This window comes from Schistocerca serialis, chromosome 4 (genome assembly GCF_023864345.2).
Source record: "Schistocerca serialis cubense isolate TAMUIC-IGC-003099 chromosome 4, iqSchSeri2.2, whole genome shotgun sequence".
Classification (NCBI taxonomy): Eukaryota; Metazoa; Arthropoda; class Insecta; order Orthoptera; family Acrididae; genus Schistocerca; species Schistocerca serialis.
In genome coordinates this window covers 157537123-157561089 of record NC_064641.1, presented here as the reverse complement: position 1 = coordinate 157561089, position 23967 = coordinate 157537123, and the positions used below count along the sequence as shown (strand labels likewise).

The following is a 23967-nucleotide window of genomic DNA, read 5'->3' as shown; positions in this document are numbered from 1 at the left end:
GAATATGAAACAGGTACTAGAACCCAAAGGGTAAACATATTGTTGGATCACTTTATGGGAAACAGATATAGAGGGACTGCTCACAAACTCTTAGTACTTGTGGCTGTGGCTGTGGCTCTCTATATCTAAAAGCACTTAGATATGAGACACCCAAAGGGTAATTCACTGATAAGTGATAGAATTAATTTGATGTCTCCACTGGCACATGCTTACCATGCGAACTCTTCATACCGATCCAATACTCTGAGATTTACATGCACTCAACCCTAAGCTGATACTGTCGTAAGCAAAGTTCTACTGAAGCCTAACTCTCTGCACATTTTTGCAGAAGTTATTAGTGCTCAGCATAATTCTGCAACATGATCAAATGTCCAGGTCGTACTGCTATGTGTGACCTACAATGAATGGACTCAGTGAACTCATGCAATTGCAGTAAGTCACAGGGCACTCTCAGCTGCTACTGTTCCACACATTGTTACAAGATTTTTGGCTAAACAGGTAATAACATGAGCCTTAGTAATACAAATGACACTATTACTGTTTATTTAAAGACAACAAATTGCAAAACATTTAAGAGCCAAAGATAGGGTAGTGGAATTAGAAGAGGATTAAATAAGATATAATACAGGCATCACCAATGAGGAGAAAGCCTGATGACCAAATAAATAAAAAAATAGGCCATCTGATTCCATCACACAGAAACAGCCCAGTGAGTAAATTAAAATGTTATGTTTATTGAAAACAAGAAAATTGAAAACAATATTACAAAAATTGAAAGAATCTCAGACAGGACAACTTGACTTGTTGTAAACATAAGTGAAAGAAATTTAACAGCAACATGTGCATATTTTGATAAAGAAGTAGGAGAACTACATCCAGACTTTCAGAAACTTGTAAGTTTAATGACAACAAATCCCCTAAAAGATATTAATGATGGGTTTCAACATAACAAAGGAAAAAACTAAAGAATGTTTCTTCTGTGGGAAACTTTGGATATGATATGTGAAATGACAGATGTAATACAACAACATGTTTAACATTAGTATTTCTCCTAAAGAATTTATGTTGAAAACTAAACTGAGTAGGGACAAATAGAATTTAAATTGATATTAACTGTAATAATAAATAAATTGTATTATGTGCAACAGTCCAAAGCAATTTTAGGTTTCCAAGTAATCATAGATTCATAAGTACATGGATGTGCTATGTAAAAATATAAACACACAGATTTTCCTCAAACACAGAATAGCAAATGTTGTGGATGTGAAGGGTGTCAACTCACATCTGTCCTATTCACATATGAGAAAGAGCACAGGATGGCTACTTCAAAAGAATATTTGTAATAGAGAGAAAAGTGGTGATGTCTATGGCTGCAACAGCATCCAGATAGTCCTGTAGACAAGCTGTTGTGCAAGATAGTGTTATGACAGTGCACATTTTGTATATAAATTATAATATGTGAACAAATGATAACCATGTCCTTAATAAAGATGTGCAGGTCTACAGAACAAGAAGAAATCTCAAACTGACAATGAGTCCTGCAGGTAAACAGTGAAAGATTTTTTTAAACAGTCTACCTACCTCAATAAAATAAAAGGAATTAAAATCTATAAAAATAGCTGGAAACTATATCTCAAAGACATACGTATGAGTAGAAGCAGAATTAATGAGTATTTAAAATGAAACTAAATTTCAGATATTACATTAGGACATAAAATATCTAATAATAACCTTTTATGTACTGTGAAATGCAACACTGTTTTCCCTCATTGTCCATTGTAGAACAGTAAATGCAGTCAGAACACTGATGTTACAGCCATCTTAGTTTATCTGCATATAAAATTGTATGACAGAACCAATACTTTCAGCTGAAAATTAGATAACATAGCTAAAAAGAAACACACTCTTCAGACAGTATGTGATTAGTGCAGATTATAGGAATTTATTTAAGGACAGAAACGTATATTAGGTTGAAGTAGGTAAGGAATCCAGTATCTTAGGAAACAAATGTTATGTGAATATAGTGGAAGAGCAATAATTTAAAAAAGTATTTTTATGTAAATGCAGATTTTGCAGGTGACAGTATGCAAAATGCTAAAGAAAAGAAAACCTCTAATGGAACGAGATAAGACAACTGATTCAACTGCACAATAACAAGAGAATTATAGACTATACTGGATTTTAGAAGTTCATTCAAAAATATCTTCAAGACTAAAGATACATAATCATGTCACTGAAAAGGAAATTTACTACATTACCAATGAAACATGGAACCAGCTGAAGGCAATTACATGATGGCCAGAAAAAGAAATTAACAGTGATTTGGTAAGTGAAATAATGGTTTTAAAGCAAAATTTTCAATGTACTTGAAACAGAAACCTTTCACCTATGACAGAGGCATGTGGACTGTTTATGAGGAAATAATAAAAAAAACAAGTATTGTTCAGCAAGCAATGGGATCAGGTATGTCGTTAATTGCTATGAGATAAAGGGAAACAAAGAAGTGGGTAGGGAAACAGACTGAAGTGAAATATATAATAATGACTGTAATGAAGATTAATAAAGTGTAGATAGTTTGAGGATGTCATTTGCTTGATTCCATGAGATATGACTGAAATAATGACCTTAAGGAGGGTAAGTAAATAACATAAGGAAATATGTAAAAGCTATAAGGTATTGCATGACTGAAAACCAAAATCCACTGATAAATGTAGAGGAAGACTTTATTCAGCAGTGGACGTTAAACTGTTGATGATGAACGAATAGTGGTGGATGCATGAAGTCAGTCATGACTGTTATGACAGTAAACTTTAATGAACGTCTTGTATTCACATTTCATCAAAAAAAAATATGTAAGGCCATTTTATTCACTCTAACAGCACAGTTCGATAAAATTTTAACTGTTACAACATAGTGTGTTAGACAACTTACTACTCTGTTATTTGATATGACTTGTCCTTAGTATGTAACAGTTGTTCTGGCATGTTTTTGTTCCCAAAACTTTTCTATCTTGCATGATGTTGAATGTTTCATCATTTTGTATTTCTGTTCCTTTTACTATGTCATAAACTCAACATGTATAAGCTCTTACCTGCTTGTCTTCTGTTGGCTATGATACATTTAGAGTAATCCTCTTTGTCTTGCCCTTAATTATATTTTAACCAACTTTTGTACAGGCCAACAATTATGATGTTCTCTAGAAACACAGTTTTTAAGTCATGGTTATTAAGTGTAAATACAAAATTGTTAAATTATAAGAGCTGTTCATACAAAAAGTCTCAGGCTGATGTTCAGTGGCTTGCTATGATCTTTACACTTTCTAAAAGATTATCAATGAGAAGGAGCATAGGACAGATACTAATATCTTTGTGAAGTATTTCACTCAATGACAAGAGTTATTAACACATGTCAATTATGATTTGCTAATCATTATATACTGCATTTATTTGTAACAAACATATAGCTCTTTGACAGTACATCTGCTGAATTGAATTAATGTAACATTAGAATACATACAACATGGGTAATTTACAAATAATGATTTAACTAATCTTTCCTAAGCTACTAGTCTACAGATCAAGTTTACAGATTTGTGCTAACATAACACTAAATTCTTAAAACTGTATAGAAAAATAGTTCTATATTCTATCTGACATGGAAAATTATTCAGGAGAAAAGCAATATACATCAATACTAAGTTAATCAACTAATATGTACGCTCATGATAAGTGTTAACATTTGCAATACAAGCTGACCTTTATATGATGCAACATAGATCATGCTCAGGAGTGAGCCAGTTCTATCACCATTTTGTTTTCTCTTACTGGGAGATTATGGATGCTAAATAAGTCTTCACCCAGGGTTTCTGTGGTATTTCTGCAGAATGAGACACCATATGCAGTAGTGGAAGATGTAACAAATAAATTTTGAGACGAAATCATTGGTTACAGTATACTGGTGTCAAATGAAGATACTCACTCTAATTATTCAGTCTGTAAAGGTACCAGAAATCGTTAACAAAATGTATACTTCTAAAGCTTGAAACGTCAGTATAAAACACATTTTGCAGCACTCTGTAACGCATAAATAAATATATACAATTAAATTTTCACATATGATCTACTATCAAAACAAGTCACAACAAAAAAACTGAATTTGTGAAGCTGTCTTTTTAAGGAAATTAATAAAACTTTGGTGTTTATTTCTTTAGTTAATTCATCGCTTTTCTTACTAGAGCGAAGTGCGTCTGTAATTTCGAATCAGTAGCTGTTGAAGTGGCCAAAACTCGCAGGCAATCCCTGCTCCTTCCTCCAGGCAGCCAGCCGCATGTTGAACCAAGCCTGGAACACAACACCTTTCCTTTTATTAAGTTCTTCTGAGCTGACAAATGGAAAGCGGTATTAAATTTAGAATATGGGCGTCACATCATATGTTTTCAGCATTTAAAAACAAACTTTAATCTAGCGATATCAGAGCAGTTAACTGAAGCATTTTGTGATGCAGCGACATTTTTAGATTAACCAAATTAAAGGTTAACCAAATTGACTTCATGTGAAATCTTAACTAACAAGTCTATATAACGAATCAAGCAGTTTGTAGCCTGTTTGATCCAAATGTAGGAAAAGATTTCACAAAGCAGACGTACCACATCATTACAGTGTGAAATAAAATACACTCCTGGAAATTGAAATAAGAACACCGTGAATTCATTGTCCCAGGAAGGGGAAACTTTATTGACACATTCCTGGGGTCAGATACATCACATGATCACACTGACAGAACCACAGGCACATAGACACAGGCAACAGAGCATGCACAATGTCGGCACTAGTACAGTGTATATCCACCTTTCGCAGCAATGCAGGCTGCTATTCTCCCAAGGAGACGATCGTAGAGATGCTGGATGTAGTCCTGTGGAACGGCTTGGCATGCCATTTCCACCTGGCGCCTCAGTTGGACCAGCGTTCGTGCTGGACGTGCAGACCGCGTGAGACGACGCTTCATCCAGTCCCAAACATGCTCAATGGGGGACAGATCCGGAGATCTTGCTGGCCAGGGTAGTTGACGTACACCTTCTAGAGCACGTTGGGTGGCACGGGATACATGCGGACGTGCATTGTCCTGTTGGAACAGCAAGTTCCCTTGCCGGTCTAGGAATGGTAGAACGATGGGTTCGATGACGGTTTGGATGTACCGTGCACTATTCAGTGTCCCCTCGACGATCACCAGTGGTGTACGGCCAGTGTAGGAGATCGCTCCCCACACCATGATGCCGGGTGTTGGCCCTGTGTGCCTCGGTCGTATGCAGTCCTGATTGTGGCGCTCACCTGCACGGCGCCAAACACGCATACGACCATCATTGGCACCAAGGCAGAAGCGACTCTCATCGCTGAAGACGACACGTCTCCATTCGTCCCTCCATTCACGCCTGTCGCGACACCACTGGAGGCGGGCTGCACGATGTTGGGGCGTGAGCGGAAGACGGCCTAACGGTGTGCGGGACCGTAGCCCAGCTTCATGGAGACGGTTGCGAATGGTCCTCGCCGATACCCCAGGAGCAACAGTGTTCCTAATTTGCTGGGAAGTGGCGGTGCGGTCCCCTACGGCACTGCGTAGGATCCTACGGTCTTGGCGTGCATCCGTGCGTCGCTGCGGTCCGGTCCCAGGTCGACGGGCACGTGCACCTTCCGCCGACCACTGGCGACAACATCGATGTACTGTGGAGACCTCACGCCCCACGTGTTGAGCAATTCGGCGGTACGTCCACCCGGCCTCCCGCATGCCCACTATACACCCTCACTCAAAGTCCGTCAACTGCACATACGGTTCACGTCCACGCTGTCGCGGCATGCTACCAGTGTTAAAGACTGCGATGGAGCTCCGTATGCCACGGCAAACTGGCTGACACTGACGGCGGCGGTGCACAAATGCTGCGCAGCTAGCGCCATTCGACGGCCAACACCGCGGTTCCTGGTGTGTCCGCTGTGCCGTGCGTGTGATCATTGCTTGTACAGCCCTCTCGCAGTGTCCGGAGCAAGTATGGTGGGTCTGACACACCGGTCTCAATGTGTTCTTTTTTCCATTTCCAGGAGTGTACTTCAAGCTGGTTGCAGGATAGCACCAATAGTTTAATCTGTAAAATTAGATTACCAGAGATTCTAGTAGCCATTTTATTTTATTTTTTCACAGGACACGAAAATTTCAAAAGAGGGTTAACTCCCGTTTATGAGTTTATCTGGGAATAATTTTGAACTATAAATCATTTTAATTGGGAAACATGGTGAATGTGATGTACTGGCTAAATTTGTTTCTTGCACAACGCCACAGAAGCAGCATGAAATGGTAAGCAGTTTTCACATCTTCAAAAGTGAACTATTAAAAGAACTGGCGACAAATTCCAGTGCACAAGACTGTTTGCAAAGCAAACTAACGTAACTACGAAAGTGTGTCATAAAAGAAACTTTAGGAAAGTTATAAAAAAGACACACATTTGGGACAGTAACTCCTTAAAGCAGAGTTACACTGATTCATTAATATTTGATTCAAATGATGACCGAACCTTTAATGACATTAGTGAAATTATCTATAACACGCTCAAGACTATATTCGCTGCAGGGAGGTACAGAATAATGTAATTATTATAATTGCCCTTTGGTGTCAACAGCTTCTGCTGTCTTCCAATCAGCATTAAATAATGGCTATCTCAACTCGCTCCATTTCAAACCATGATACTCATCGTGGATGGTGAAGGAATCCTATTTGCTAGGTGCACTGAAACAGTTTGAAAATGCCTACAGAACCAATAACATGGCGAAGTTTGCTGCTCATATTGTGTCCTAAATCGTTTATATAGATAAGGAACAATAGGGGGCCTTTAACACTACCTTGTGGAACGGCAGAAATCACTTTTGTTTTACTCGATGACTTCGGTCAAATGGTCAAATTGCTCTAAGCACTAAGGGACTTAACATCTGAGGTCATCAGTCCCCTAGACTTAGAACTACTTAAACCTAACTAAACTAAGGACATCACACACATCCATGCCCGAGGCATAATTCGAACCTGCGACCATAGCAGCAGCGCTTTTCCGGACTAAAGTGCCTAGAACCACTCTACCACAGCGGCTGGCTCGATGACTTTCCGTCAGTACGAACTGTGACCTCTCTGACAGGATATCACGAACCCAGTTACATAACTAAGACGATATTCCACAAGCAAGCAATTTCACTACAAGCCGCTTGTGTTGCACAGTGTCAAAAGCATTCTGGAAATATAGAGATACGAAATCAGTTTGAAATCCCTTGTCTGTAGCACTCAACACTTCGTACTAACAGTAAGTCACGACTAGTCTTACACCCCTGCATGTGCCACAGTTCTCAGAGTAACCATACTCATGGAACCACAGCGTGAATGAAGGAAGCCCGTTAGCACTGATGTAATGCGACGCCTTGATTTGTGAAATATGCAGCCCGCAGCACTAGACTAGTACTCGCTCCAATTCTGATATCTAGTGTGTATAGAAACACTGCTGTACCATGTGTCGACGTGCAGACTTGATGGAATAGCAAAAAGAAGCTACAGTGTTTGGACGTGCCCATTATCACATCATAAATAAAGTTAGCCGATTTATTGTCATATCAACACTCAACATGGAGTGTTCAGCGTGTCCCCAAGGAGCGGCGTACCACTTCCAACCATGTAAGACGTCGTAAGAACAGTGGTCGTAAAAATATACCTTTTAATTGACAATCGGTTTGAAATACGACAGGAATATTACCGCTCCTGCCAGTAAATGCACCTCCATCTCAGTCAACTACCGAGAGAAAAGAGAAAACTGTAACGGGAACTGCATTCAGCAGCCATTTGGTGTGGGGTACCTCGTAGAAGGCCATTTCTCACACTGGCACCTAAAACTACAAGTCTTCAGTGGGTCAAGCAACACAAACTGGGCAGCGGCTGACTGGAGACGAGTCTCTTTTTTTTAATTTTTTTTTAATTATGCAGGGTGTTAAGTGTACCGAACGGCCAATGAGGTCTTTAATCCTCAGTGTTTCGAGGGTGTAGTCATGTGAGTGTGTGTCGGGGAGAGGGAGGGGAGGGACGTTCATCGAACAATGACTTGGCCTACATAGATCTCCTCCTGAACAGGCCATGAAGGCCCAACGGTACCGAGCGGCAGCCGTGTCATCCTCAGCCCACGGGCGTCACTGGGTGCTGATGTGTCGGAGCATGTTGTCAGCACACCGTTCTCCCGGCCGTATTTCAGTTTACGAGACGGGAGCCGCTACTTTCCAATCAAGTAGCTCCTCAGTTTGCATCACAAGGGCTGAGTGCACCCTGCTTTCCAACAGCGCTCGGCAGACCGGATGGTCACCCATCCAAGTGTTAGCCCAGCCCGACAGCGCTTAACTTCGGTAATCTGACGGGAACCGGCGTTACCACTGCGGCAAGGCCGTTGGCACATATTAAGATTACCGTAAACATTAACTCTCACGATTTAGGCGAAAAAGTTCCGCTTTTCAACTTTTTCTCCCGTCTCCCGATTATTTCATTTCTCCAGATATTTAGCTAACTATCGTCAGTTCTAATACATTTGTTTCTAAAACCCACCATTTCATTTTTTTTGTCAATGGTCGGAAGTCCTTCGCTCATTATTCGCTTTTAATCGATACATGTATCGAAATTTAAAGAAATCACTAAGTCCCGTGTGAGTTGTTCATCGACAGTGCATTTTCCACATTCACGCGCCTTCTGTGAAGTATATGCTCATACTGCTCAGTGTTGTTCTCTGCTTAGACCTGTATCTATTTATTGTCATTAAGTTTAAATGAAGTCGCTTATTATTTATTGTTTTTATAATCGCTCTAAATCTTTAGAGTGGATAACTGAGAGTGTTATTTTGTTGCCTGAATCTGCGAAAGGATTTATTTTCGTATAAGCAGTTGTTTCGCTTTCATCTTATTGACCATATAGTATTTTGGATTGGTGTTTTGTTTCTCATTATGGACAAAAAATATAACGCTGTTTTCTTGAAGCAAATTTTCGGAACAGTTCCGTGCATTATCGACCCTAAGAAAGGTCCGTCGTTTGCATCCTGTAGGTTTTGCCATGGAAAAAAAAAAAAATTCAAAACACGTTGAAACAAAAAACCACCGATACAATATTAACTTCGTGAATAACAGTAAAAAACTGCAGACTGTTAGAAGTTGAAGTTACTTATTTGCGTGATAGGCCGACACAAAAAGTTAAAATTCGAAATAAGGCGGTAAAAACTTATGGTCGAACTGTGATAACGGAATAGATGGTAGGTTAAATGTTTTCTTTTACGTGTTTCTGTGCGCTATGCATGACTCCGCTACAGGTAAGTGGTTGCCTTTCCATAATTTTACGAATCAACGTTTTGGATAGTTCTAATGTTTTTACTTTCATTTTTATAGCCCTTTATAGCTTTGTGACGTCACAGGGGAAGACTTCAGATGTCTCGAGATTATACTGAAAATGAGCCGCGGTTTTTGATCATTCATACCTTCCGACTTTTAAAACTGGATCTCCTGATTTTTGATTTATGAAAGTTGGCAGGTGCTGAGGTTTATCTCAGCTCTCGGTGTCCGAGTTCAGCACTGGTATGTGGCATAAGATGTCTACGCGCAGGTCACGCAGTTGTCGTAAATTACAAGGTTGGGGTCTATGGACATGAAGCACCTTAAACCCGAAAACATTTCAGATATGTTCCATCGTATACATCTGAGCCGAAGTTTCGGTGGGCAACACATCAACGTGATTTCACATTATTGCTTTTCAAAGCACAGTAACCCCATTCTGGCCTTGTGATATGGGCAGTTATACTGCTGGAAGATGCTATTGCCGTTGAAGAGGACAACAAGTACGAGCGAATGCAGATAGTCCAAAATGATGTTCACCTAGTCCGCAGTTGGCATGGTACCTTCAACTTCTATCATAGGTACCATGGAAACCCAGGAGAAGTTCCCTACAGCATAATGCTGCCCCCAGCAGCCTGTGTCCATTGAACGGTGGACGTTTCAAGCAACTGTTCGCCTGGATAACAGGGGATGTCCAGTCTCCAAGATCTCGTGCCCACTGCATTTGTAATTTTCGATGTTATTGAATCAAAATGGGAACACATAGCGGTCGTTCTGCTGTGGAACCCCCATCGGCAAAAATATGCACAGAATGATGTGTTTGTCGTCGTAGCTGCCACCGATTGCCACCTAGCAGGTTTCACATAGCGGTCAACCGTCCAAATTTTGTGATAGCCATGGACGTCCAACACTTCGTCGTCTACTTAGTGGGTTTCATTGTCCTTCGAGTACTTTCGACCGATGCTACGACAATAGCACGCCAATAATCGACCAGCTTCGCCGTTTACGACATGCTCTTTCAAAGGAGCAGGGCCATAAAGATCTACACTTTGTCAAAGTTGCGTATGTCATTGGATTTCCCATATGCGGCGCGTGTCATCGCTAGAGTGATTTTCTATTGGTCCGTTTATAAACGGTGATTTTTTCCTCCATGTAAAAATTCTAGGGAATGATCGATGAGAGGATAGGGGACAAAAAATGTCTCTTGAACTTATGTCTGCAAATGCGTGGTTTCCATACTAGAGACCATTTATTCAATCGTACATTGTTACATAGACTGCGGTCTAATAGGCGCTGTGCCATGCAGTCACATTTACAGTATGAGCTGAAAATGGCTTCCAGTGCCTCAACACTTGCCTATACGCGCCGTAGCATGTTCTGTCTGACACGTGCAAATTCGCCAGAGTGCGTCCAAACAGTGTCAAAGGCAGGATGAATACCCTGCTCCAGTGTCTCCACTCCTGGAATGGGCTCTGCATACACGATATTTTTGAGATGGCCCCTTAACCAAAAATTGTACGGCTTGAGATCTGGTGAACGAGCAGCCCAGGCAACTGGAGCCCCTCTTCCGATCTATCGACCTGGGAAGACACGATTGAGATCCGTCCGGACGTTAACGATGAAGTGGGCTGGAGCACCATCACGTAGCAGCCACATAACCCTTCGAATCGTCAATGGCACTCCTTCCAGCAGGGGACGCAAAGTCACCCACAAGAAACGCCGATAGTTCCGACCTGTTAAGCGGCCTGGAAGGAATACTGGTCTCAAAATCCCAAAATACGGTTCCCAGTTATCCCGGCCCACACATTCCGGCTGCACCGATGCTGATGATTCGTTGTCACCATACGATGGGGGTTGTGCATAATACCCCACACATGACTGCTGTGAAAGTGGAAGATACCACTCTGCGTAAAGGTGGCCTCATCTGTGAGTAGGACGGATGACACAAATCCCAGACTCGTGGTTGCCTGGTGTAGAAACCAGTAAGAAAACTGCACCCGATCTGGACAGTCTGTCGCCAGTGAACCCTGCACGCACCGTAAGTGATAAGGGTAATAACAATTGTCATGGAGAATGTTCCACATGGTCGTCTGGCTTACCCTGTACTGGTGGGGCCAACTGCCTGGTATTGACAAGGCAGTCGCCTTTCACAGCGTTAATCACTTTTTTTTCCAAGTCTGGTGTCCGAACATTTTGGGTACGTCCTTCATAATTTATTGCTTCCTGCAACGCCCCTGTCTCAGACAAACGGCGAAACACTGTTGCAAACATTGAATGCTATGGTTGTTCGATTCCCGGCGGAGTCAGGGATTTTCTCTGCCTCGTGATGACTGGGTGTTGTGTGATGTCCTTATGTTAGTTAGGTTTAAGAAGTTCTAAGTTCTAGGGGACTGATGACCATAGATGTTAAGTCCCATAGTGCTCAGAGCCATTTGAACCATTTTTTTGTGGTTGTTGTCGGCGCGGATAGGTCTGCTGATACAACCTTGTTGCCCGCCGCCTGTTGCTATTTGCCTTCCCGTACGTGAAAACGGGCTCGGCGAGCTCTTGAGTCGTATACGGAACCACTGTGTACAACGCTGTGTAACATCCATTACAATGTGAGTCAGCGTCCGCCTCCGGTAGCTGAGTGGTCAGCGTGACAGCCTGTCAATCCAAAGGGCCCGGGTTCGATTCCCGGCTGGGTCGGAGATTTTCTCCTCTCAGGGACTGGGTGTTGTGTTGTCCTAATCATCATCATTTCATCCCCATCGACGCGCAGGTCGCCGAAGTGGCGTCAAATCGAAAGACCTGCACCAGGCGAACCGTCTACCCGACGGGAGGCTCTAGCCACACGACATTTCAATGTGAGTCAGCAAGAGAAGTGAATCGGACACAACATTATCAATTACTGTGGCAGGAGAGGGCACTAGGGCATGACGTATGAGGAATAGTACCACCCTCTAGGAGGATACCGTGCATACTGTAACTGTGGCTGCATGGTACACCGCGTATTCGACCGCAGTCTCTGTTACAAAGTATGACTGAATAAATGGTCTCTATCATGCGTTTCCGGACGTAAGTTCTTTAGACCTTTTTTGTTCCGTATCCTCTCATCGATCAGTTCCTAGAGTTTGTACACGGTGGAAAAAATCACTCTGTATATTTTCCTTGCGACGTGACATGCCTGTTAGCCGGTGGAAGTGGCCGTGCGGTTAAAGGCGCTGCAGTCTGGAACCGCAAGACCGCTACGGTCGCAGGTTCGAATCCTGCCTCGGGCATGGATGTTTGTGATGTCCTTAGGTTAGTTAGGTTTAGCTAGTTCTAAGTTCTAGGGGACTAATGACCTCAGCAGTTGAGTCCCATAGTGCTCAGAGCAATTTTTTTTTTTTTTTTTTTTTTTTTGACATGCCTGCAATTCCACCATGAGGGATTTAATCTCTGGGTTGGCTCACCAGTAAAAGAGTCATTAACTCGGGAACCTACCTCGTAACTTTACTGGCTCTTCTGGAAGAATAAAAGTAAACCTCGTCTGCGACCTACCTAAGACTGCCGTTGACATGGGGACATAATAGAATTACTGGCTGTGCTGGAAGAACAAAGAGAAACCATTTCTGCTGCTGACACAATGCTCAGCCTGGGACGAACCCCCTCACCTGGACTTGCCGCTCGTCGAGCCCCGTCTCGGCGGCGAGCAGGATGAGGTCCGTGGGGTGGGGGTTCTTGAGGCGCTGGAACTGCGCCTCTAGCACGCTCGCCTGGTCCGGCGTCAGCGACGGCGGCGGCGTCGAGCTGTTGCTGCCTGGAGACAGCTGCGGAGACACGGACCTCAGCATCTGCAACACCAGCGCCACACCGCCACGTCACGTCACGTCACGTCACTGCTCTGAGCCGACGTCCAGAGAGGGAATGTCGCAAAAGGACATTGTCACCAAGCTAGCTGGCACTGCTGAAGTCACGCAGTCAGCAATAACGAACAATGAACTGACATCGTCCCAGTGAAATCCACAAATGTTGGCGGCCAAAACATTAAGCTGTCCTCGACCTGAAGGCTGGCTTCAACACCACAGTGCTGTACTTGACACAGCCCTATTGGACGTGGCATCACATTCATTGCCGTAGTCTTATGTATGACCTCGCTTACCCATTCCGTTAAATGGACAACTAAAGTTCAACATGGACTCCTAACCTTAGTGTAACGTAGCGTTTACCGTATTAATAAATCACTGCTGGAGATGAAAGTAACCAATTAACAAAGTTAAATCGATACTTTTTTAACCTTACTATTTAATTTGGAGTTGTAAAAAGTTCTCGTTAGGTCACGTTACAGTTAACATGACGTAGTGGTGCATTCACGTTTCCCTTTCTCTGATTACCTCTTGGTAATAAAAAATAGTGTGATTCAGCTTTTATTTCTTCACTGTCTGGAAGGTTGGAAAAACTTCATTATGTACAAGGGCTATTCGTAATGTAAGATCCGATCGGTCGTGAAATGGGAACAACAGCTAAAAAAAACGCTTTATTTGCAACTGCTTCCAGCTACTTCTCTACATAGTCGCCGCTTCGACGGAGACATCTGTCCTAGCATTGTGCCAACTTCCCAGTACCCTCGACATAGAAGGCAGGCGCCAGTGCTTTCTGCCAAATCTCCACGCTGATCTGCAGCTTGTTGTCTGTGCCAAAATGTTATCTTCATAGCCAGCGGCTCATGTGAGCAGAGGTGAAAATGAAGAGAGCCATTTTCGAGCTGTATGGTGAGTGGTCAAACATTTCCCATCGGAAACGCCGCGGGAGCGTCCTGTGCGACCGAGAATTGTCATGAAGAAGGAGATTTATGGCAGTTCCGTTGTGTGGGCTCCATGAAATTAGGTGAAGTCTCTCATAGGCACTCATACCTTTCGGGAGACACTATTTTCAAGAGACCTCTACCTTCTCACTGGGCGCTCAGAACTGAAAAGAGCGGCGTGACGCGATCGACGGGCATACTAGAGACACACTCCAACGTACAGAGGGGTCCAAAAAAATTATTCCACTGTTTAAAAGCCCATAACTGGCAAACTAATTGACGGGGTTGTCTCATCATTGGTAGTGTAATAGTTTGTAGTTCCAGCAATCACCACACAATCGTTGTATTGCGTTGTTTTGTTTTGTCAGATGACAGTCGCCAGGTAGTCAGTGTTTTGTTCTTAGTTGCACCTAGTTACTCGAGTAAACATGGCTGGCGCAAGGATTACATTCGATGAAAGGAAGTCAGTTTTGAAGTGGTATAACCTCTAGGTTATAATGAGTGAGTTTGAGAGTATCAAAATATGTGACATTAATAGCCATATTTTTTGATTGCATTGACGTAAAAGCCGCCAGAGGGCCACAGACCTTAGTATGTGACATAAATTTCAATTTGATATGTCGATCTGTTCCTGAAATAAAGCGGTCTTAACAGATGGTCGGACATTCAGACAATCTGATAATAAATGACAAAATATTTTGTTTCGTGAGATATATTAACAGATTAACAATTTTCGTATTTTAGTTCTCTCGTTGTACTGTGAAACCTTGCTTCGTGGTAAATTCCATTATTCTAGGTCAACGGGAGTACCCTATAAGTTTTGATGAGTAAGTTTGTGTGTATAAAAATATTTTATATAAATGACCGTAGCTCTTGGTTGCATTGACTAAGAATGTTTACTTTTTTACGCCGCTAAGGGACCGTAGACCTTAATGAGACATAAATTTCAACTTGGCGCGTCTATCCATTCCTGAGAAAAATGGTTTTGAACAGTCGGATGGAAAGACAGACAAATAGAAGGACGGACAAGAAAGTGATTCTATAAAGGTTTCGTTTTTACCACCTGAGGGACGAAACACTCCAAAAATGATAAAATAAGGCACTCTAAACATTATAGTGGAGAATTATGTCTTCAGGTCTAATAGAAAGGTATAAATCCTAGTGTCTCTTCTTATTCCCCGCATATCTCCGTTGCGTGCAATGATTGATGACTCTCCCCGTGCACCGTCCAGAAGTAGTCGGCTATCATGCTGATATCCCATCGGTCCTGGTACCCCAGTTTCATTTGTTTGATATCTTATGGAAACTTCCTCCCTGTTCACGCCTCACACCATTCACGTGTTTACGAAAATTGTTGACGCAGGAGTCTACAAAGTGCAGCTTCAAGACCATGGAGGCATCCGAAACTTCGAAATTATGCAGCATGTTTCTTCTTGTATTCTCGTAATCAAGGTCTTCGCACTTTCCAAGAAACTTGTTGACAATTTATTTAAAGGATATGCAAGACGATCTTTCAATATCATTCATTTTGTCTTCAAATGTCCCGTCTCCCATTAGTTTCTGAACGTTAGGGCTGAAGAACCTCCCCCGTCTTTCCTCTTATTTTCTGATAGTCTCGGTAACTTACTTGCCACATGCTTGAAAGTGTCACCATCTTTTGGCAGGACTTCAATATATTGTTTCAAAATACTAAGTTTTATGTGAAACAGAGGAAGAAAATTTGCTTTAGGTCCACCTTCGCATCGAATAGTACGTCTTCCCTCCAACTTCAGACGTTCTAACTGGCCAGGCTTTATGAGAGCAGTGTTTGACATTTGCACGTCTGTCCCATTCGCGTAGGAAGCAGGGGTCCTTTCTCACAACTTGAACTCATTCGAGGTGGCGGCCATGACTTGTTCTCATCCCCAGCCTTTACGCCAAATTACACTTCTTCGATAACCAGAGATTGTCCGCTACTGCTTTATCACTATAAGTTTACCACAGATGTACCAGAAGTTGTCAGGAGAATTAATATAACTTCTGGAAGCCACAGAATTCGCAAATGCAGCCACCACTCGATTTATAGCTCGATATATAAGAGAAACATACAGGCGTCAACATTACAATACAACCTAAATATATAGGTAACTGTATCACAGACTATAAAATGATAGTTGCACCCCCGTGGCGGTAGACTAGGTAAGTCTCTCATAATCGACAACGCCCACTAAGAAAAAAAGTTTCTAGAATACCAGAGACAATGTTATGGCGTGATGTGGTTCCCATTTCCCAGGTGTCTTGTATCGACATCAGGAGACTTAAACGTGTCAAGTCACGCATTAATTTCGAGTAGCAGATGAATTATACTCCACTTGCGGATTTTTTTAAGCAGACAAATCCACAGATAAAATTCCAGTACAGCCGGTCACCTGCATCTGTGTAATAGCTATCTCGACAGATGATTAAACTCTGTTGAAAGCCAGACGGTCACGGTGTTCAGAAGAGAAAACGCTTATTATTTTCATAAGAGGAAGATACGGCGCATAAGTAAAGCAGTTACAAACCCGAAAGTTAGTTTGCATACAATAGTCTAAAAAATGAGAGTGATAAGAAGCGCAAAATGGCTTAATAAGAACGGCTTGAGGACAAATGCAAGCATTTATAAGCATATATCACTAGGGGAAAGATAGATACCGCCTACAGGAAAACTGAAGACACCTTTAGAGAAAAGAGAACCAGTTATATGAATATCAAGAGCTCGGATGGAAAACCAGTCGTAAGCAAAACGAAGGGAAAACTGGAAGGAGGGAGGAATATATAGAGGGTCTATACAAGGGTGATGTACTTGATGGGAATGTTATAGAAATGGAAGAGGATGTAGATGAAAATGAGGTGGGAGATATGATACTGGAAAAAGAATTTGACAGGGCACTGAAACACTTAAGTCGAAGGAAGATCCCGGGAGTAGACGACATTCCGTCAGAACTACTGACAGCCTTGGGAGAGCGACCTATGACAAAACTCTTCCATCTGGTGAGCACTATATATGAGACAGGCGAAATACCCTCAGACTTCAATAAGAATGTAATAATTCCAACTCTAAAGAAAGCAGGTGCTGACAGTGTGAATATTACTGAATTATCGGCTTAATGAGTCATGGCTGCAAAGTACTAACGCGAATTCTTTACAGAAGAATAGAAAAACTGGTAGAAGACAACCTCGAGGAAAATCAGTCTGGATTCCGGAGAAATGTAGGAACACGCGAGGCAATACTGACTCTACGACTTCTCTTAGAAGATCGATTAAGGAAAGGCAAACCTACATTTATAGAATTAGTAGACTCAGAGAAAGCTTTTGACTATGTCGACTGGAATACTCTCTTTGGAGTTCTGAAGGTAAAATACAGGGAGCGAAAGGCTATTTACAACTTGTACGGAAACCAGATGGCAGTTATTGGAGTCAAGGGGCGTGAAAGCGAAGCAGTGGTAGAGAAGGCAGTGAGAGAGGGTTGTATCCTATCCCCAATGTTATTCAATCTGTACATTGAGCAAGCAGTACAGGTAACCAAAGAAAAATTTTGAGTAGGAATTAAAGTTCAGGGAGAAGTATGCCGATGACATTGTAATTTTCCCATAGACAACAAAAGGGCTTGGAAGAGCAGTTGAACGGAACGGCCACTCTCTTGAAAGGAGGATGTAAGATGATCAACAAAGTCTAAACTAGGATAATGGGTTGTAGTCGATTTGAATCAGGTGATGCTGAGGGAATTAGATTTGGAAACGAGACACTTAAAGTAGTAGATGAGTTTTGCTATTTGGGAAACAAAATAACTGATGATGGTTGAAGTAGAGTGGGAATAATATGTAGACTGGAAATGGGCAGAAAAGCGTTTTTGAAGAAGGGAAGTTAGTTAACTTCGAATACAGATTCAGGTCTCAGGATATCTTTTCTGAAAGTATTTGTATGGAATGTAAACACGTATGGCCCGCATCTCGTGGTCGTGCGGTAGCGTTCTCGCTTCCCACGCCCGGGTTCCCGGGTTCGATTCCCGGCGGGGTCAGGAATTTTCTCTGCCTCGTGATGGCTGGGTGTTGTGTGCTGTCCTTAGGTTAGTTACGTTTAAGTAGTTCTAAGTTCTAGGGGACTGATGACCATAGATGTTAAGTCCTATAGTGCTCAGAGCCATTTGAACCATTTTTAAACACGTATGGAATGTAGACATGTATGGAAATGAAACATGGACGATAAACAGTTTAGACAAGAAGAGAATAGAAGCTTTTGAAATGTGTCGTGCTAGAGGAGAATAGTATTAAGAAAACAGTCTTAATCGCGTTTTTTTATTTATTTAGTGCCGACCGGTTTCAGCCCATCGCAGGAGCATCTTCAGGGCGAACATACCGCTGCTCGACTGCTGGTGGCATCACATCTACCAAGGTGCGGCAGGAGACTGTGACGCCACCAGCAGTCGAGCAGCGGTATGTTCACCCTGAAGATGGCCCCTGCGATGGGCTGAAACCGGTCGGCACTAAATAAATATAAAAACGCGATTATGACTGTTTTCTTAATACTTAGTCAATTTCAATGGCTGTTACTCCACAACCATGTTGCCCAAACATCTACAGAAGAGTGCTGAAGCCTAGATGGATAGGTCACGTAACTAATGAGAAGGTGCTGAAAAGAACTAGAGAAAAGAAATTTGTTGCACGGCGTAACTAGAAAAATAGATAGATTGATGGGACACATTGAGTCATCAAGGGATCACTAATTTAGTACGAAGTGTGGGAGGTCAAAACCCTAGAGGGAGACCAAGAGATGAATACACTAAGCAGATTCTGAAGAATGTGGGTTGCAGTAGTTATTCGGAGATATAGAGGCTTGGACAGTATAGAGTAGCATAGAGAGCTGCTTCAAACCAGTCTTAGTCTGAAGATCACAGCAACAATAACAACAACAACAACAACAACAACAACAGTGCTTTACTAGCCACGGCCCTGTTGGAGATGGTATGCTCTTGTCTCGTATCGACTCATTCAGTCAATTATATGTAGAGCAATACTGACCATATTGCGACCAAACTTTTTCAGATAGACAAACTATTCATGTTAATAGGCAGAAATAACTGAATACCAGACTATTGAATTTGTATCCTGACACCTAAGCAGCCACGAAATCAAAAAATACAGTCGTTTAGAGCTGTAAAAATGTATCCAGATACCGGAAATTTAGAGAGAAAAAAATGGTTCACATGGCTCTAAGCAATAAGGAACTTAACATCTGAGGTCATCAGTCCCCTAGACAAACTACTTAAACCTAACTAACCTAAGGACATCACACACATCCAAGCCCGAGGCAGGATTCTAACCTGTGACCATAGCAGCAGCGCGGTTCCTGACCGAAGCGCCTAGAACCGCTCGGCCACAGCGGCCAGCAATTTAGAGAGAGGTCAGACTGGCGAGATAACCAGATAAAACTTTAATCCAATATGAATGTAAAACACGGCGACTGTGATGAATAAAGGTTTCCAGAAAACACTACAACTAGTCGCCTTTTGTTTTATTCCTCAAATTTTATTTGACCTTACCGGTTGCAAATCGTCTAGTGATTTATCACAAGATGGTACATATGTATTGAATGTTTTCAGCACTGTGGAGGTCGTGTAGGGTTATTATAGTATCTGTTGGTTTGCTCTTGGTGTACACATTTTTCTGGAAAACAACGTATTTTTCTCTCCACAAAGTTAGCAATAGGTAATAACTTACATATGCTTTATGTCTCGTTAAGTATGTGGAAGTTGTTACTTGTGGCTACGTTTGTGTTGTAAAATTAACGTCACTGGGAAACATAAATTGTTTTCCAGAATAGTGCGTGCGGCAAGAACAAACGAACAGATACTAATAACTTTACACGACCCTCACAGTGCTGCAAACGTGCACTGGAACAGTACCATGATGATGAATCACTAGGCGATTCGAAATTGAGAAATAAAACATAAGGCGACTGGTTGCAGCGATTTTGGGAAACCTTTATACGCAGATAAATTGCTACACAAAAAGGCAGTGTGGAAGAAGGAACGTTTGCAAAGGAACACAGCTTCAGTTATTGGGACATCTGTAGCAGACGGTCAGTTGCCTGGCTGAGGAATGTGGGACAAAGCCATTAGGGTAATGGGAGGTGGGCGCCAGCGTTTAGGCTAATACAGGGCCCCGCATTGCGGCTGCCGCGATAGGCCCGAAGGCACTCACTCCGTTGTTTAAGAAGAGTGGACCAGTCTGGCACGCCCCGGCCGTTACCGCGTAGCGACGTGGTGTAGTAAAAGCACTGGTCACTTGGCGAAGCACTCTCAATGAAATGCCAACCCTACTCCGTAACTGTGATCGCTAAAGCACGCCCGTGAGGTGGCGCCTGACTCGGGAGGTAACAATTCGAATCCTGGTAATCGTAGTGTCCCTTTTGCAATATTCACCATTATCGAGGTGAAACATAAATAAAAATGACTGTATGTGACTCAAAATGAACTGCAAATATCGATTTATCTGCGAAAGGTAATAACACTAACTGTAAAAGTATACAATATACACTCCTGGAAATTGAATTAAGAACACTGTGAATTCATTGTCCCAGGAAGGGGAAACTCTATTGACACATTCCTGGGGTCAGATACATCACATGATCACACTGACAGAACCACAGGCACATAGACACAGGCAACAGAGCATGCACAATGTCGGCACTAGTACAGTGTATATCCACCTTTCGCAGCAATGCAGGCTGCTATTCTCCCTTGGAGACGATCGTAGAGATGCTGGATGTAGTCCTGTGGAACGGCTTGCCATGCCATTTCCACCTGGCGCCTCAGTTGGACCAGCGTTCGTGCTGGACGTGCTGACCGCGTGAGACGACGCTTCATCCAGTCCCAAACATGCTCAATGGGGGACAGATCCGGAGATCTTGCTGGCCAGGGTAGTTGACTTACACCTTCTAGAGCACGTTGGGTGGCACGGGATACACGCGGACGTGCATTGTCCTGTTGGAACAGCAAGTTCCCTTGCCGGTCTACGAATGGTAGAACGATGGGTTCGATGACGGTTTGGATGTACCGTGCACTATTCAGTGTCCCCTCGACGATCACCAGTGGTGTACGGCCAGTGTAGGAGATCGCTCCCCACACCCTGATGCCGGGTGTTGGCCCTGTGTGCCTCGGTCGTATGCAGTCCTGATTGTGGCGCTCACCTGCATGGCGCCAAACACGCATACGACCATCATTGGCACCAAGGCAGAAGCGACTCTCATCGCTGAAGACGACACGTCTCCATTCGTCCCTCCATTCACACCTGTCGCGACACCACTGGAGGCGGGCTGCACGATGTTGGGGCGTGAGCGGAAGACGGCCTAACGGTGTGCGGGACCGTAGCCCAGCTTCATGGAGACGGTTGCGAATGGTCCTCGCCGATACCCCAGGAGCAACAGTGTCCCTAATTTGCTGGGAAGTGGCGGTGCGGTCCCCTACGGCACTGCGTAGGATCCTACGGTCTTGGCGTGCATCCGTGCGTCGCTGCGGTCCGGTCCCAGGGCGACGGGCACGTGCACCTTCCGCCGACCACTGGCGACAACATAGATGTACTGTGGAGACCTCACGCCCCACGTGTTGAGCAATTCGGCGGTACGTCCACCCGGCCTCCCGCATGCCCACTATACGCCCTCGCTCAAAGTCCGTCAACTGCACATACGGTTCACGTCCACGCTGTCGCGGCATGCTACCAGTGTTAAAGACTGCGATGGAGCTCCGTATGCCACGGCAAACTGGCTGACACTGACGGCAGCGGTGCACAAATGCTGCGCAGCTAGCGCCATTCGACGGCCAACACCGCGGTTCCTGGTGTGTCCGCGGTGCCGTGCGTGTGATCATTGCTTGTACAGCCCTCTCGCAGTGTCCGGAGCAAGTATGGTGGTTCTGACACACCGGTGTCAATGTGTTCTTTTTTCCATTTCCAGGAGTGTAGATCGATAGATGCAGAAAAGACATTATTTTTATTGTATGAGATTATAATGTGTAAGTAATTAAAAGAAGTATTATTATCTTTGTAAGAGTATAAAACACAATGCAATGCTCATTCTTCTGTCTAGTCTGTTTTGTTCTGTTCGTTCTGGTGTTAGCTGGAATAAGGTACGCAAGCTATTGTGCTGCGCTAGCATTTGTTTCTGTCGTAACGTAATTGCAAATATTTAATGGTGTAAACTGTGTCCTAGTAAGAATATATTAGTATAAAGTGATCTCCGTGTGTTATTTCAAGGACCTACCCCACATTTATCTTATCAAAAGAATATATAATGAAAATTATTTAGCTTGTTTCCAGCTGCTGCGGAACGCGTAACAGTGATCTCTGACTGTTAACAATTAGCCGCCATTACGCGGTACATTTAAAAATATTTTTTCACAGCACAATGTCTGATAGCCGGAGAGGAAGAAATTATGTAAAAATATTCAGTGAGATTAACTGAAGGAATCCAGTGAAATAATTTTATTAAAACTTGTCTATTTTCTGTGATAGTAATAATTTCAGATCAGTGAACTGGAGCTGAGTAATACTATCCTACTGCATTTACAGTAATTTGTAGGGAGCCTGGCGCTCGATAAAACCAGATATAATACGTAATTGGCAACCTACGAAATTCGTTATTTTGCTTATTATATCTCTTTTGCATTTTTTTAAAGCTAAACATAAAAACTAATTTCACTAAAAATCAGTAACAGATCACGATAAATCGAAGGACAAACAAATTTACTAGGAGAGTGTTTCCTCAAAAATAAATAGTTACACTTTTTTTTTAAGAGATATAATATGGTGGAAGGGATTTTCACCGCCAGTATTTGGCTGGCGAGGGGAGAAGCAATGGTAAAGTTTGTGATCACCGCACTTTGCGCCGTAATGTCTTCTCGTAGAGGGATGATGGTGATCCGTCTGTCAAATGGTGACATTCAATCCGGTGACCCCTCTGGTGTGATTAGAGAGGAGTAGGCTATCTGTCGGTACTCATCACTGTACAGGGAGATCCGTTTAAACTTAAACCCCTGCAATGGTTGGTTGGTTGACTGGTGGGAGGGGACCAAACAGCGAGGTCATCGGGCTGATCGGGTTAGGGAAGAATGGGGAAGGAAGCCTGCAGTGCCCTTTCAAATGAACCGTTCCGGCATTTGCCTGAAGCGATTTAGGGAAATCACGGAAAACCTACATCAGGAATGGCCGGACACGGGGTGGAATCCATCACTGCAGTGGGTCATAATTTCCCTCCGAAAGCTCGTAGAAACGGGAAAGTTGCTTTAGTGTATCTCTGGGAAAACAAAAGTAGAGTCCGAGCAGGATACAGTGGCCGATGCGCAGTGATGTTTTCGCCCAAAGCGCTGGGCGAGTTCATTCGTTTAGTCGGAACGGAGGCTAAGTGTGTTCCACCTTTCGGCCGGTCAACGATGATAGAATCGAGGCGCGCGCCCTTCAGTATTTCTCAAACGATATTACAGACACTACTTTAAACTAAACTCCGCCAGAACAGGCCATGAAGGCCCAACGGCACCGACCGGCCGCCGTGTCATCCTCACCCTACAGGCGTCACTGGATGCGGATATGGAGGGCGTGTGGTCAGCACACCGCTCTCCTGGCCGTATGTCAGTTGACGACACCGGAGCCGCGACTTCTCAATCAAGTAGCTCTTAAGTTTGCTTCATAAGGGCTGAGTGCACCCTGTTTGCTGACAGCACTAGGCAGAGCGGATGGCCACCCATCCAACTGCAAGCGCAGCCCGACAGCGCTTAACTTCAGCGATCTGACGGCAACTGGTGTTACAGAT

The 23967-nt window shown here is 43.2% G+C and overlaps 1 protein-coding gene and 1 pseudogene across 1 annotated transcript in view; both read right to left on the bottom strand.

Moving 5' to 3' along the window:
* Positions 1 to 3412: 3412 nt before the first annotated feature.
* Positions 3413 to 23967, bottom strand: part of LOC126473855 (homeodomain-only protein-like) — a 329435-nt gene continuing 308880 nt past the window's right edge. The window contains exons 4-5 of the mRNA XM_050101183.1: positions 13016 to 13195; positions 3413 to 4340 (exon numbers count right to left, since the gene is read on the bottom strand). Coding sequence (XP_049957140.1) covers positions 4260 to 4340; positions 13016 to 13195 — 261 coding nt within the window. The 3' untranslated portion in view covers positions 3413 to 4259. The remainder of the gene's footprint in view (positions 4341 to 13015; positions 13196 to 23967) is intronic.
* On the bottom strand, positions 8343 to 8460 carry LOC126475820 (5S ribosomal RNA; annotated as a pseudogene).